This window comes from Ascaphus truei, chromosome 5 (genome assembly GCF_040206685.1).
Source record: "Ascaphus truei isolate aAscTru1 chromosome 5, aAscTru1.hap1, whole genome shotgun sequence".
Lineage (NCBI taxonomy): Eukaryota > Metazoa > Chordata > Amphibia > Anura > Ascaphidae > Ascaphus > Ascaphus truei.
In genome coordinates, this window is record NC_134487.1 from 87,880,785 (window position 1) to 87,896,911 (window position 16,127).

Below are 16,127 nucleotides of genomic sequence, written 5' to 3' on the forward strand. Positions count from 1 at the left end.
AAACATGGCCCATAAAAGTGCAATCCCACATAGCAGACTGGAAAGCGATCTTTCTCTACTGTCCCTCCTATGACATTGCATTGCCATAAGGATTATGTACAACTTGCTGGAGACACGATCCAGACCACCTGACTTGTTTTGACCATATAGGTTCTGCCCCTCCCCGGTCAGTTCTGTGTTAGACGGAGGACACTTTTTTTGTTTGTTTTTTTTCTCTCCGTTTATTGGGCTGCCTCCAGTTTACTTCTGGTCATTGAGCTCCACCATGAGCCACTACTGTCCCTATCTCCCATGGGCTGACAAGTACCACCTCATAGAATCCTACTAACGCAGAGACCTTTCTCAAGGCTCCCATGCTTCTCTTCCTGCTTGGGCCTCCTTACGTTGAATAAGGAGGTCCAAGATGGGAGGGGTGTTCCTCCCACACACCTTGCGCATGACGTTGCAATGTCATGGATGCGGAGCCTGCTGGTGAACTAAAAGTCGGCACACCAAGAGTAGCTTAACGAGCACCTCACATACAGTTGAGAGGTATTTAGGATTAGTCAGAGGGTAGGACTCTATTTCTGTTGTGGATTGTTGTATTTATGTCTTCAGCTTTCTTACCATGTCTAACTTAACTCCCTCTCCTCCTGCTGCCAGTAAAGCTGGGTCTTTAACTGAAGATCCAGTTGTTGGAAATAAAATGTGCTGCTAAATCCAAGCACCTTAAGTGCTTGGACTGTGATGATAGGCTGTTTGTGGGTCATCCTAGCAAGATGTCATTTATGTATTTGGAAAGAGACATTGGAAGAAGCTCCATCACAAATGACACATTGTTTTTACATGGTTCAAAAATTCAGTGGCCGAATCATTCAAGACTGCGAAGGAGGAGACATTTCAGGCTTCTAGACGTGAAGTATACTATAAAGTCATTTCAGATCTTTAGTGATTTGAAAACAGAATAAACATCTGATGTTTTGCTTTAATCCTCATCAGAAGATGAAGAAAAGATGATTGTATTGTATGTCTTTATTTATATAGCGCCATTAATGTACATAGCGCTTCACAGTAGTAATACATGTGGTAATCAAATAAATAACAGATAATATAAATAACAGATCATGGGAATAAGTGCTTTAGACATAAACATAACATTAAGGAAGAGGCGTCCCTGCCCCGAGGAGCTTACAATCTAATTGGTAGGTAGGTAGAACGTACAGAGACAGTAGGAGGGAGTTCTGGTTAGTGCGTCTGCAGGGGCCAAACTTTATGTATTAGGTGTTCAGAATGTTCACAGTGCTATTCGTATGCTTCTTTAAGCAAGTGTGTCTTAAAGCTGCAGTTCAGTCAATATCCTGCATGTGTGTTTTTTTTAATAAATCAGTTCTGTAGTAAGAAAAAATACTTTTAGCATTTTCTGTTTTTAAAAAAACAACTTTGAAAGACCAATTTTCTTGTATTCTATTTTAACAGCCATTTGCTAAGGCACTGCCCCTTCATGTCCTGTCACAAGCCCTGGCACACCCCTTTGTCAGACCTGCCCTCCCTCTAGCACTTGTCAGTGCAGGAATGCTCATGAATATTCATGAGCTTCCACTGACAGACAAGCAGATTATAAACAAATCCCAGCTTTTAATGTCACCAAATTTCGACCTATCAATACATGGAGAACGAATTGACCTGCAGCTATACAGTTCTTTAGGTAATTAGAGATTGCACACATGAAACTATTGAAGTAAAAAAATAAATGTAAACAAAAAAATAAAAATAAAAGACTGAACTGCAGCTTTAAGGTGGGTCTTAAAGGTGGATAGAGAGGGTGCTAGTCGGATACTGAGAGGAAGGGCATTCCAGAGGTGTGGGGCAGTCAGTGAAAAAGGTTTAAGGCGGGAGAGGGCTTTAGATAAAAAGGGGGTAGAAAGAAGACATCCTTGAGCAGAACGCAAGAGTCGGGATGATCATTCCAATTTCAATGTTGAAGGTATTATGAAACGCAGAGAGTACCTTAACTCTGTGTCTGACAGGAGACTAGATCTTCCATGAAACTGTGTGTATATTCCTATTTCAAAAGGAAATTAAGAATTTAGCTGTTAGTTGAAGTATTCTGATTAAATTTGCAGTTTCCATTTGTTTTTTTTATATATAATGTGTCCTTTTATATCGGACGACAAGGTTACCATGGGATGACTCTCCAAAGGTAGATGCAACAGTGGCACGATTTTCTAGAAAAAAAGATTCCCTTGAAGGATGCTGCTGCCTTTCGTGATAAAATGGACAGAAGAAAGAAGGGTTTACTGAAAAGGCTTTATTATACTCTAGGAGCACGGTACAGACATGTTATGACTTCTGCATTTCTTGCAAGAACCATGAAGGTTTTGGCTTTCTAATGTTCTAAGATCCTTCAAATCAAACATCTCGGCAAAAAAAACAAAAAACACTGATCGGATGGTACAATCTGATTCCTTGGATTTTTTTCTGATGCATCATTCCACACTACAAAACTTTTAGTGTGATTCTCTGCCCCATCAGTGGCAACACCCTGAACAGCAGACATCTAAAAAAAATACATTAATGTCCATTTCATTTTTACTAAAAGCATTGTTCGGCCCTGAACTTGAGGCAATTATGGCCAGAATATCGGGAGGTAAAGATTCCCTCCCTTGTGTAACACCCACTCAATCTCTTGTGACATATTTTGCTGGGATAGTGGTTTTTATCTGAAATGCTTGAATAGAAAATACTCTTTCCCCATGACCCCTAAAATAATTTTGCCCTCACCGCTCCTCTCCAATTAAAATACACGTTTGGAAATCTATTTCCATAGGGCTAAATTTAATCTGAGGTAAAACACATATTTGACACATGCAACTCTACAAATTATCTGTTTATCTGTTTCTTATCCTTGTGAGGGATATCAGATTTGAGTTATCACACATTGTTTAAAATTGTAAAAATGTTGTTCTTTTGGCCTCGTCAGAGAGGTCTTTGGAATTTCTACGATGACCTTTGAAGATTCATCGTCATGCTCGCCATGCTGTTGACTTTTTTTTTTTTTAATATGTTAAAATATTGAATTTCTTATGAGCCACTTAATTGGGGTAGTGGTTTTTATTTATATATATATATATATATTTTAAACACCCTGTCGTTATTGGAGAAGCAATAGGCATAAGGTGAAGGGGAGGTTCTGGCTGTACAAATACTCGCTGAACAGAGTGGCATAACAGAATAGGGAGTAACCAGAGGAAAGCAAACCCCTACAAAGTCAGATTTGCCTAAAAAAAATATATGCATAAATCACCAAGATGTAACCCATTAAACATGTCGTAGGACCACAGTGACATGTTTAGGGTGTAAAATTCCCACTAGATGTCATTTTCACCTCAATCATAACCCTTGAGTTGCTGGAATGGTGTATTGTAGCCTCTTCATCACAAGTTTAACATAAGTATAATTTATTTACCTGCTTTATTTTCTGAATATATGTGGTTGTCCCAACACTGACCTCTTGCCGAGTTAAAATCCACCAACTCTTTCGACAAACATATTTTACATGAAGTGAAATTCTTTTTAGAATAGAGGCTTCCAGATGTTTTAATATGCCACTGCATAATTTGAGTGACTCCCTCACCTCGTAGCTTTGAAACACTTGGAACATTGTATTTGAAATGTCATCTGCAATGGGACTTGAGGGACTTGTCCCTGAAATTGTTTGCTAAATTTGAAGGGGAACAAAATAAAATATACATAGTTTAGCCTCATGTAAATCAATGTTTATCCCATTTTAGCCATTTCTTTTGGAGCAGTTAGAAAACCAGAACGAATAAAGCTTTACATTTGCTTAAAAAAAGCAGTTTGGTGTTTCAGTTTTAATTAGGCTGTGTCCAGGGTCAGCGCTTAGGCGCTGAGGTGCGCTGACGCTTCTCAAGGAGTCCCTGCAGCAGCAATGAGAGCGGCTTTAGCAGGGGCTCGCGCACGCTTCCACAAGCGTGCATCTTATTACATTTTTAGATGTGTCGCTCACGGGAGCGCAGTGCTGGTCAAGTGAGCGGTTCGACCCCTCTCTTCACCCCCGCCCCTCTCCCCCCCGACACTCCTCCGCACGGCTGCAGTCCTATGGACGCAGCCTTATACTGTACCTCTGGAATCAGCATCTTCATCAATCCCTGGCCCCTATTTAGTACGTTGGAAAGCTGGTATTCCCTTGCTAGGTAAACCTTCTGCTCCATTCAAATAAACACAATTGTCTTTATGAGCGAAGAGAACGTGGACTGTCTGAATATTGAATGCAGACTGCGTCTTTGCTTCAGTCAAATGCAGAGGAAGATCAAAGCAGCGCACACTGCACCATAGTTTTTTGCCAAATTATAGAGTTGGCAAATCTTACCGGTTTTCTGCACAGTGAAAAACTATTGCAGCACCTTGCTCCAGTCAGTAGGAATATTCCAATATAAAGACAGTGTTTACCATGAGGCCATTTGTTCCGAAATACCGCGTGAATGCAGACCGTGATTCTTAATCGTTGTAGGAAAAGGGGCAATATCGCTACCTCTTGTCGCTTCTTGTTAAGTGATGAGGGGTAGTTTAGCAACTCATTGGTGGGCAGCAAATGGCCCTCAAGGGCGTTACCTGTAGCCCACATCCTCTGGCCACCCCAGCAGCCCGTTCTTCCCGTCTTCCCCAATGCAGGAGGAGTGGAGATGTTATTGATGTGGATCATGGCTTCAGATTCGCCCGTCTGCCTAATGCTATTTCCCAGTGTAAGGAGATGGAATAGCAGATAACCACCTAGTCTGCTATAAAACCTCAACCTATATGCTCCTTGACTTTCATCTTTACGTTCGCATTATGTCTATCTCAAACGTGGGGCAGTATTTATCAGTGTACTTGCATTAAGAAGCTGACTGAATCGGGGAGGAAGAAGCTCCTACCCACGGCTGCAACATCTCCTACGCCTGTGCACCATACACGCGCACACATGCATATATGTACATACACACACTGCTGCCCTATTTAGGGCTTACGAGCTGCACATGTGACACTATATAGATAATGTTGTCAAATACTGCTCTAGCATTCTTTTACCTTAAAATGTTTTCATTCCTTCGTTGTGCTTCACTAACATCTTCTGCTTCGTATCCATTTCTAAATTTGTAACTTTTGAGTGCCGCAACTAAGGAGCAACCGGTTGGCACGTTGATTTGTAATCAAATGTAGTTGTAAAGCTTTACGTGCACTGCTTTGGATTTGTAGGAAATTATTTTATGTACTTTCTCTTTTAATCCTCAATTGTTTTGAAATGCCAATGGCGTACAACTCAAGTCTCTTATTTTACACAGGGATCGATGTTGAGGCAGCTAGGAAAGAAGAAGAAAGGATAATGCTTAGAGATGCAAGACAGTGGCTAAACAGTGGGCATATAAATGATGTCAGACATGCAAAATCGGGTGGAACAGCGCTTCATGTAGCTGCTGCTAAAGGTTACACAGAAGTTTTAAAGTAAGTATTGTTTGTATAAAGTCCATAACTGTTAATGCTTTCACCGATCTTCCATTATTCAGTGTATGGATACAGACACATTTACATGTATTAGCAGTTTTATCTCTCCCTATATCTTTGAATGAATCTGCTGTTTTGACAGATCTGGATTTGTTAGGAATGCTGAAAATGTGCAGAGATCCCTTACATTTTTCTAGCGCGCCGTCAGATAAGATTGCAGATAAGAAATGAGTATGTCTTCCATTTTATTCCTCTGATAAATTACAAAAGTTCTAACACTCCTGGTAACCTTTCAGGACTGTGGAGCATGCACTAAAAGAATATACAGCATTTAGTCGCTTGTTATGCCATCTATCAGGACGAATACGTTTAATGTAATCAGTTTGAAAATATTTGCTAGCATAGTTTTTAAGTCTATTGTTCTTGGGTAGGGGGCTAATAACTGCACTAAATAGTCAGCCTACTGCCAAGTTACGTAAATGTGACGTCAAATAGAAACACAATGTGAAGGTAGATGAGTCACTTGACCCACCTAGTCTACCCATTTTCCCATCTGCTGTAAAACCTCCGATCCTATTTGATCCTTGATTTTCTTTCGTATTTATGATCACCTTCTGTGCATCCCGAGCATGGCCTGCTTTGAAAGGGAGTCTCCACGTGATGCTCTTTAAAGCGGAATAGCAACCGTATTCTGCTTTTGATGATTTTTATTTAAAGCAATTGTGTTTTTTGTTTTTTTTTTGCTCGGCATGCGGTTGTGTTCACATGGTAACTCCTGCTCTTTATTCTCACTTTCTACACTTTACCAGGCAGCCCAGAGCTTTTTGCAATGTTTTTTTACAAATGATTTTAGCATAAATGCCTTATCTTAATCTTCTCAGATAATGTTCTTTGTCTACCAATGTCAAGAAGTGAGAGCAGATTAAATTATAGTTTATAAAAATATAAATTGTCAGGTTAGAAACTAGTGATAATCTGATGCCCCTTCTGCACTTTGAAGAAATGTTTTTTTTTTTTTGTGTGTGTTTTTTTAAAGTTATTTAAATATATCTATCGCACTCACACAGTTTAAATAAGGCAAAAAAAAAGTCCATGTTCAGTTCCAAATACATTTAATATGGGGAGAATTCATATCTTTAAGATAAGTAAGCAGCCCTCTGATAATCCTTCTATAAACTCTCCAATTCTGTGTGAATATGAAAAAATGTTGTCCGTTATTTTTGCGGGTTGCTTTTTATTACGGTTTTCCCATCTTGGGGGAAAAAACCTGGGTCTATATGAGACCTAATGTCAGTTTTGTGTATAATCTTGGTGCTTGGCATCTTGTAAAAGAATTGGAATTGCTTCACCCCAATAATAAACCCATTACTTGGTTTCATGCACGCCATCTGTGTCTTGACCAACTTGCGAAGTGGATGTAACAATAGATATGCCGTGAAACACACTCTAACCTTAAAGTTACATTCTTCACAAATTTAAATAGGCTCAAACTAATCAGTATATTGTTTTTATCAATTACGTGGTGCTCACCTGCTAAACATCTGTTATTTTGTTTGGTACAATATTGCACTGCGCCTTCAATTGACTTTTTTAGTAATGGTCAAGACCTTGTACACAAAATGCAAATCTCCACCACAACTTTGTTTTGTCTCCGATTATCTTAAACTGTAGCTACAGGCAATGATTTTTTTTGTTGTTGAAATGCAAACCGTTCACGTAAACATTTGACAAATGGCACCGTCTGATAATGAAAGCTCATGCTCTATCTATAGCAATACAGGCATACCCCGCTTTAAGTACACTCACTTTAAGTACACTCGCGAGTAAGTACATATCGCCCAATAGGCAAACGGCAGCTCACGCATGCGCCTGTCATCACATCCTGAACAGCAATACCGGCTCCCTACCTGTACCGAAGCTGGGCGCAAGCGGGGAGACAATAGAGCCTGTTACAAATGTGTTAATTACATCAGTTATGCACGTATATAACGATTGCAGTACTGTACATGCATCGATAAGTGGAAAAAGGTAGTGCTTCACTTTAAGTACATTTTCGCTTTACATACATGCTCCGGTCCCATTGCGTACGTTAATGCGGGGTATGCCTGTATACATGTTTTTTGTTTTTCCAATTCAAAGTAGTAAATACTATTACAATTCAAAGCCTCGTTCATGCCCATATGAGGTGTTTATCTTCTTTGTAAAGACTTGTAAGTAAATAAATATTATTTCCCATCAAAAGTATGGGAATGTATTAACATTTATCATACCTTTTTTTTTTTATAACTAGACACCACTGGTAGTGCCTCTGACTGCTAGTCCAATCGTCCTATGGATTATTGGCTACAAATTAAACCATGTCTGCTGAATTGGGGCTGTCTTTGGAGAAGATTGAGGTTCATTTATGTTTTTTAAGAAAAAACATTGTGAGCATTGGTGACTGCTTTTGCTGGTTCTAGGTTGGCTCTCTGGTTAAGATGTCTCAGAAATATTATGTTAATTGTATAACCTATTTGATCTTGTTTCACATGTAAATGAATGTGTTTTTTTTTTACGCAGGCTTTTAATTCAGGCAGGTTATGATGTTAATATCAAAGACTTTGATGGGTGGACACCACTCCATGCAGCAGCTCACTGGGGTAAAGAAGAAGCCAGTAGAATACTTGTAGAAAATCTATGTGACATTGACACTGTCAACAAAGTGGTAAGTAGTTTCTAGCGGCAAACTTTTTGATTTTAAAATGAACTCTCAAATTGTATACATTGATTTTGACGAAGTACCAGGAGTTCTTATGACTTACAGGGTACATCCATGCTATTTTTGCTCATTTTGTAGGGTGAGATTATTTTCAGTGCTCCATTGAAACGGATGTGGAGTCCCCTCCATTTCCTTTCACGTCACTGAAGAGCCAGTGTGTAATTGATATCCCAATATCTTTTGGCAACTTAAGGGTTTAATGTTGATCCTTATAAATGTTGTTCTTCCATTTTTACCTGCAATCTTTTATCCTTGGCATTGATTTGAAACATCCAGCCTGAAAAGTAGCCTACTGATTTAAACAGTGGGCAAAACTGTATACTGCAAAACTGTTTTTGACGGGCAGTTATATTACATCCATCCACTAATTGATGTGAGAACCACCATTTAGAAAACGGATCATCTTTCTGAGTAGTTCTACCTTTTTTTCCCTCCAGTGACTTATTAAAAACTTCCTCAGCCACTAAGCTTTGTACTGCTCACATAGAGGATGAGAATGCAGTGCCCAAAATATATTCTAAGTCAGTGGCTTTTGACGGGTTTCCCCACAGTTCTACTAAATGTAGCAATAGTTCAACATAAATACACAACACAAAGTAAGTCAAATGAAGCAAATGCACTTGATTTTGTGGGACAGATTTTGTGACTGTAATGTATAGAGGCAGAAGTGAGGCTTCAGTATAATGAAGCCTTCTTCCTGTAAAACTCTGCAAAGTCTTCGGTTCCTCATTGTTTTTAATCCTCTGAACACCTGTGCCATAAGTGTGTTGTGGGAAATTATTGAAAAGTGGTAACAATGATAAGGGCTTATGCAGCTATCTATGCACAGTGATATGGTGAAGTGTCTGCTGCTTCAAAAGTCAGACATGACTTGGACGGCTTCAATAGGTCTCTCTGTTACAAAAGGTCGAACTTCAAGTCGAGTGCCCTTTTAAAATACCCTTCCACAATTCTTCTTATGAAGGATATCTTGAGTTTAGTTTTCTAATTTAATGTGACATTTGAAACAATTCTCACAAGGTTGTGCTAGGTAGAAGTGACACATTCTGCTGTATTCCCTGTGCAGGGTATTATAAAGATGATAATGCAGGAGGCGAAGTTATCCTTGTGATTGGTCTGAAAGTGATACTCTGGATGTCAAATTTCTGACTACTAGAATTGTTTGTTTGTGTGTATGAGAGAGAATGGAGCGAGCTTTGGGAAACCACTATGGAACATATACATAAATGTTTGTGATTTATTTGGAACACCCCTTTTTTGCCTCCTTTTTGTAATTGTTCATGAATCCAACAGTAATGTTCCTGACCCCTCAAAGTGAATGAAAATGCTAATAATATTACCTTTGTTTTTCTGTTCTAGGGTCAAACAGCTTTCGATGTTGCCGATGAAGATATTTTAGGATATTTGGAAGAACTTCAAAAGAAGCAAAATGTGGTTGGTTAAATATGTATTTAAGAAGTATGACAAACTTGTGCCAGCGGTTATAACTTGGAATAACATACACTTTTTTTTGCCACTGGCATTTTTGTCTTAACTTACATATTTCCCCATAACAATTAATGTATGTAATTTTTATTTGTGCTTGATTTGCATAGTAGTACTTCCTTATAGCACTGACTTCCATATTGCTCCTTTGGTGATGCAAAGTCCTGTGATAAACATCCAAACGATGGACAAAATAGGGTATTTTTTTAAGATGAAAAGGTTATGAATTTGTGTGCTGCTTTACAACCCATTTCAATATTTATATTAATTGCTTCCCTTACAGCTCCTTACTGAAAAACAAGAAAAAAAGTCACAGCTAATTGAGTCTACAACCACTACGGAAAATAATCAGTCCTTGAAAACGCTGAAAACGTATGTGCCTGTGTTTTGTGATAAAAAGACCAATGTATATCAAACCAGATTCAATTAAAGCTGCAGTTCAGTCTTTTTTTTTTTTTTTTTTTTACATTTATTTTTTTACTTCAATAGTTTTATGTGTGCAATCTCTAATTACCTAAAGAACTGTATAGCTGCAGGTCAATTCGTTCTCCATGTATTGATAGGTCGAAATTTGGTGACATATTAAAAGCTGGGATTTGTTTATAATCTGCTTGTCTGTCAGTGGAAGCTCCTGAATATTCATGAGCATTCCTGCACTGACATGTGCTAGAGGGAGGGCAGGGCTGACAAAGGGGTGTGCCAGGGCTTGTGACAGGACATGAAGGGGCAGTGCCTTAGCAAATGCTTGTTAAAATAGAATACAAGAAAATTGGTCTTTCAAAGTTTTTTTTTTTTTTTAAAAAACAGAAAATGCTAAAAGTATTTTTTCTTACTACAGAACTGATTTATTAAAAAAAAAACACACATGCAGGATATTGACTGAACTGCAGCTTTAATTGATGTCTGCCAATTGGCAAAGGGTTTACGTTGGAGTATATTTTGTTGCTAATTGATACCAAATAACTACTTTGTGTAGTGAAGTTATGATGAAATGAAAGATGTAAATTGTGAGCATCAACATCAGCACGACTCCTAAAACCAAATAGCAATGTAGTAAATAAAAAGATCTCGGCTATGTGCTGCAATAGTATGTTTAAATTCACATTACTTATTTGCACCTTAAAAGTTTCATTTGTCAAAACATAGAATTTGATAGCATATCACAACGACCTTGTCTGCCCATTGTCCTATCTGCGGTAAAACCTCAGAACCTCTTTAATCATTGGCTTTTAAAGAAACCTTGAGGTATATTTGTGGTTTATAAATAAATATATCGTGTGTAATGGTTTTATGTTCTTAAACGTCATATGTCATATCTTTCTATTTTAGTAAAGAAACCTTAATTATTGAGCACGAGAAGAATGTGTCAACCATTGAGTCTCTTGAGCAAGAGAAGGCGGATGAGGAAGACGAAGGGAAAAAAGATGAATCTAGCTGCTCTAGCGAGGAAGAGGAGGAGGAAGATTCTGAATCTGAAGCAGAAACGGGTAAATTCTTAAAGTTAATTATTTCAAACGAAATAAAGAAGATTGGTTAATATTAAATCTCATCCTCCTAGAGAGAAAAAATAGCAACTATGTACAGCTCGATCCCGTTATAACGCGATCCGTTGCAACGTGCATCCGCTTATAACACAATGCAAGCGTGGCTCCCAATTTTCGTATTTAGGAATACTTTACAATACTTATTGATATATGAATTACTTTATTGTACAATGCATACAATTGTACATTAATCCTAACGCGATCCGCTTATACCGCAATGTGATTCTTTGGACCCCACGCACAGCGTTATAAGGGGGTTGAGGCGTACTTGCAAAAGGATTTAAATGTGCTATGTATTGGGTAATAAACTGAAAGGGGCAATCCGTCTTAGAGCCAAAGTGAAATCATTCTAGTAACACGTTTCATGGGTTATATTTTTTTAAGTGAGTCATGGGTAGTGGTTTGGTTTCTTTTGGCTACTTACTCCCTATTGTGTGATGTCACTGTGTGTTCAAGAAGTGCATGTACAGCCACAGCCCCCACTCTCCGTCTCCCCATAACTTTGGTTCTCTAATAAGGGCAGGGTAGTATAAGGGTAAATAAAACACTTGATTGACAAACTTCCCAATTCAGTGGCCCTATGAAATTCAACAGGCTGACTGTGGGATTGCACCTTGAAGAATTTAGCATATTTTACATTTGGGTAGTCGCCAAAACGAACCAATAACTGTTCAACCGTGTTTACTGAGCTGCTGTTTGATGTGTGAATATATAGTGGGAATATCTCAGATATGTTTTAGACATTATTTGAGTAACATCACATGGGAGCCAAAGGAGAGGGTTTAACGATGCAACTGCTTCTTATGATAATCGAATGGCAGAATACAATATGGTGACCCTGGAATTGTAGTCCAAAGTCACTGCCTCACATGGGAAGGAGACAATAAAATATGAAAGTGGCACAAACTGGGTTCTGCAAGAAGAAATAAGCATGATCCTCTAATACTGTAACATTACTTAAAATTAAGAGAAAAAACATTTCCAGTTCGGGTAGTACTTTAATTTTTTGTTCAACGCTGTTATAATTAGATGGAATTGCACCTTTAAATTAAGTTGGTGCATTTTATAGACCTTGCTTTCGCTAGAAAGTCTAGCTTTTTTTGTTTAGGATGCTGCATGATGAATCGGCATGATGAGTCCACATCGACAGGTATTGAAGCATTATTTAAATAATTTGTGGGAGTTGCCTCTGGTTTTTCCTGTTTCTACTTGCCACCCATTTGGACAGCCTAACAGTATTATCAGTTCTGTAAACATAGTTGTGCATATACGAACATGTCATTAATATCCCTCTTCTCTGGGCTTTATACTTTTAACTGAAAGGAGATATTGGGGTGTAATGTTTTTTTCTAGCAAATGTCCAAAATTTGGTTAGAATCAAAGCGGTGCCTTTTTGAGAAACAATGTTGTGAAATGGGTTTTCACTGGGATTGTATACTATTCCGTACTGAAAAGCACTAAGCATACCTAAAAATGTACTGCGCAGCAAATAGTGTCCCTCTATAGTTGTTGCTACTAAAAAAAAAAAAAATCCTTGTAAGTAACCTTGTTGGTCTTGAGCATGAATTCAGTTACGCTTCCCTGACCCATAGCCCTGCTTCCTCTGTGTATGGTAATATGATATCGTATTGAGTTTGTAGGCTTCATTTACCAAGATGCCCCATTAGAGGATTCTTAAACAGTGTTGTAATGTGATTTGTTACTTAATGATGATCACTAGGGTGGGAACGGGTGAGGTTTATAGTTCAGAGACTTAAACGTTTGTTTGATGGAGACCCATAACTTCCCTTTAATGTAGTTCAGAGCGAAAGTATGCGCCTTCTGTAATGTATGTCTATGTTCACATATCTTTTGTATTGTGATGTACATGTCTGTGTATGTGTGTATGTTATGTACCTTTTTGTAATTTATGTAGAATGATATTCAAGTTGCAGTCGTTATCCAGGTTTCTGAAACTTCTTTATTTTACATTTGCCTTTAGGACATAAACACGAAGATATTTTCAGCAGAGAGTTTAAGGGCAGATTTAAACTGACGTTCTCGTGGGAACACCTTAATAATTTCGTGACAACAAACCATTGTTTTGCTAACCTGCGGTAGTGCTTGCAGATTTCTTTGACATTGATAAGTACTCTGGTTTTAGAGCGGATGTAGCAACCCAGAATAGATAAGGAAATAACAGCAACGTTGTATATTCTCATTTAAACATTGCATCTTATGCTCACGTGCTACAGTATAGAAAACATGAACACGTGTGCAAATGCATGACAGTATTTTATAGTCTCTGACTGCCCAGCCTATAAGGGATATTTTGTTATTTGAGACGTGACTGCCAGCTCCAGCAATTGGGGGACAATCCCTAACATCTGATTCAAAACCTAAACCAGACAGGATTTTCTGTACCATATAACTTGTGGTCTAGTTAGCTTGTATCTCATACCTGCTGTGAATAAGGATCATCTCTTTCATGTTTAAATAAAATACATTGAGGTAGCAGGAGATGGGGAAAGGAACTGTAGACTTCAACAAGTAGGCGATTTTAGAAGTGCAGTTGGAAGCCAGTGGCGGGGGGTGAAGAGGCAGGAAAGATGCCTACAAACTGTAGTACTCTGAGCAAGACATGGGATCACTATGCTGTATCATCTCTCCATTAGCAGAATAAAGATATATTACTTTCCATCCAACTGCTTTACTATGGTTCCCCAGCTTAAATCCATTGATTAATCTTCTTGGCTTGTTCAAACTATTTAATTTTTATAAGAGTGGGGTATTCGTGCTTATTAAATAGACTCTTAACCCATCTGTCTCATATTCTTATTTCTACTCTACTAGTAAGTATCCCCATGTTTGGGTGCCTTAATGTGCAGTACATTAGAATAACGTGAATCTTGGTAGTGTGTAACTATTGAATGCTGCCCTCCTCTGGCGGTTATAAATCAATTGTGGCTGTTTCTCAGTAGATAATTCAAATAAATGGATGACGTTTATGCATAATTTTTTTTTTGATCCATTGACTTAACCTTTAACATTTGTTAAAACTTACTGATGTAACGAAGCAGAAGATTTATTTTTTTGTTTTGTTTTTTATTTTTTCCCTCTCCCCTTAATGTGTATGGCTTCTGCAAAGATACATGTGCTGTTCTATGTTGCAATAAAAATTTCGTTCCACTGTTTAGCTGTGTCCAGATTTACATGGTTAAATGGTTGACTGTTTTACTTTTAACTCTCTAGATAAAACCAAATCATTGACACCTGCAAACAGCAGCAGTACGCAATTGACCACTGTTAGAGCTCCAGCACCTACAATTCCATCTGGTCAAGTCACACCCACATCACCAGTTAAAAAGGTAAAGTAGATGTGCAATTTAACCACATGCTTTATAAGCAAAAGACGGTCACTTATTTAGAGTGGGGTGTGTCACAATTTTGCAGCGGTTTAATCAAATAGCTTACTAGGTGGTTGGTGCCAACACCTCCAAAACAATGGAAGCAGTCAGCTAGTTGGACATGGTAGTTTTAAAGGGTTGGTAAAGTCTCAAAACTCCCTTTGAAATAAAGGAATCGCCTTCCGATAACGTAACCATAATGTAATAGAATAAATAAGGGAAGAAGCTCCAATTTCAGATATTTAAGAAATGAAGCGGATACCAATTTCTTAAAAATATTATTAGGTTCACAATACAGATCAGTTTCACGCGTGACATTGAATTACACCAATTCATATCGACTTACATTTGCTGGCACACCCGCATTAAGAGACTCCGTGTTTTGGGCCTCCGCCCTTTGTCAAGAGTTTATAGATTTGCCAACAAAATGTTGACTAATGCTGGGAAGATGGGAGGGATTTTGTGGTACCCGAGGGTTGAAGAATGTACAGTGAAGGAACAATCGGACCGCATTGGTGAGCTTGTTATTGATGCCTTGTCGTTCTTAATGTACGAACTTTCATAATATTTAGGTTGGCTTATAAGGGTAAAACCGCATTTCTCTATTTTACTTGCTCTGTATTGGGCTCTCCTTATTCTACCAATTGGTAAATTTAAGGAAAAGCTAAAAAAAAAAAAAAAAGATTTAGAGATAAATTCCACTTGTGATGCTTGCAGATAAACTAGATCATAAATGTAAGAGTTTTAAAAAAAAAAATCTTAAAAAAACAACTTCAAATATTGTTTAAAACTATAAATATAAATAAAGTTTTTTTAAAGTATAAAGTTTTTGTTCACGTAGCTGGTATTTATCGTTCCTTTTCCGTTTTCTAGTCCCAATGTTCTCCCACAATCATACCATGGGGCACTTCAGTGGTGTCCATTTGGAGGACCACACTATTTTTAGCTTTTCCTATAAATATTTTTATGCATGTATAACCTATTTCAAAAGTACGTTACCTGCACTTAAATCAGTATTTTAAGTTAGAATATGTTAACATTAAAGGAGCATAAATTTTGAAATTCTGTGCTTACAACCACTAAAGTCTTTGAGGGTCACCAGCAGTCTAGGGTTCACAGTTTGAACTAATGTCCTAGTCTTTCTACAGGTGCAATTAACAGAGCAACATATATTTAAGCTGTTTTAAAGTAATCCCCTTACTGTGTTTAGAAATGGGAAACCTCAAACTCGTCATGCTGTGCTCACCACAAACGGGGTGGGACCCCGGACCTGATGTGGGAATGGGTATAAACGCTACGAGGGTGCGTCTGGAGTGTAGGGTGGTCGAGGTAGCCGGGTCAGGGTTGAGAGTTGTCGTTGTCCGAATGCCTAGGTCAGGGTTGGAGAGATGCGGATGGTCAGAGATAGCCGGGGTCAGGCGTACGGAGGTGCGGAGTCAAGAAACAAGCCGGGTCGGTACATAAACAAGGTTC

General features: G+C 38.3%; 1 protein-coding gene across 8 annotated transcripts in view; it reads left to right on the plus strand.

Moving 5' to 3' along the window:
* The window catches only part of PPP1R12A (protein phosphatase 1 regulatory subunit 12A), a 122,621-nt gene that overhangs the window by 59,711 nt on the left and 46,783 nt on the right, over positions 1-16,127 (plus strand). For all 8 annotated transcript variants that reach the window (XM_075600179.1, XM_075600175.1, XM_075600176.1 and 5 more), the window contains exons 4-9: positions 5,322-5,481; positions 8,041-8,185; positions 9,599-9,673; positions 10,008-10,096; positions 11,054-11,211; positions 14,500-14,615. In XM_075600179.1, the coding sequence (XP_075456294.1) occupies positions 5,322-5,481; positions 8,041-8,185; positions 9,599-9,673; positions 10,008-10,096; positions 11,054-11,211; positions 14,500-14,615 (743 nt within the window). The remainder of the gene's footprint in view (positions 1-5,321; positions 5,482-8,040; positions 8,186-9,598; positions 9,674-10,007; positions 10,097-11,053; positions 11,212-14,499; positions 14,616-16,127) is intronic.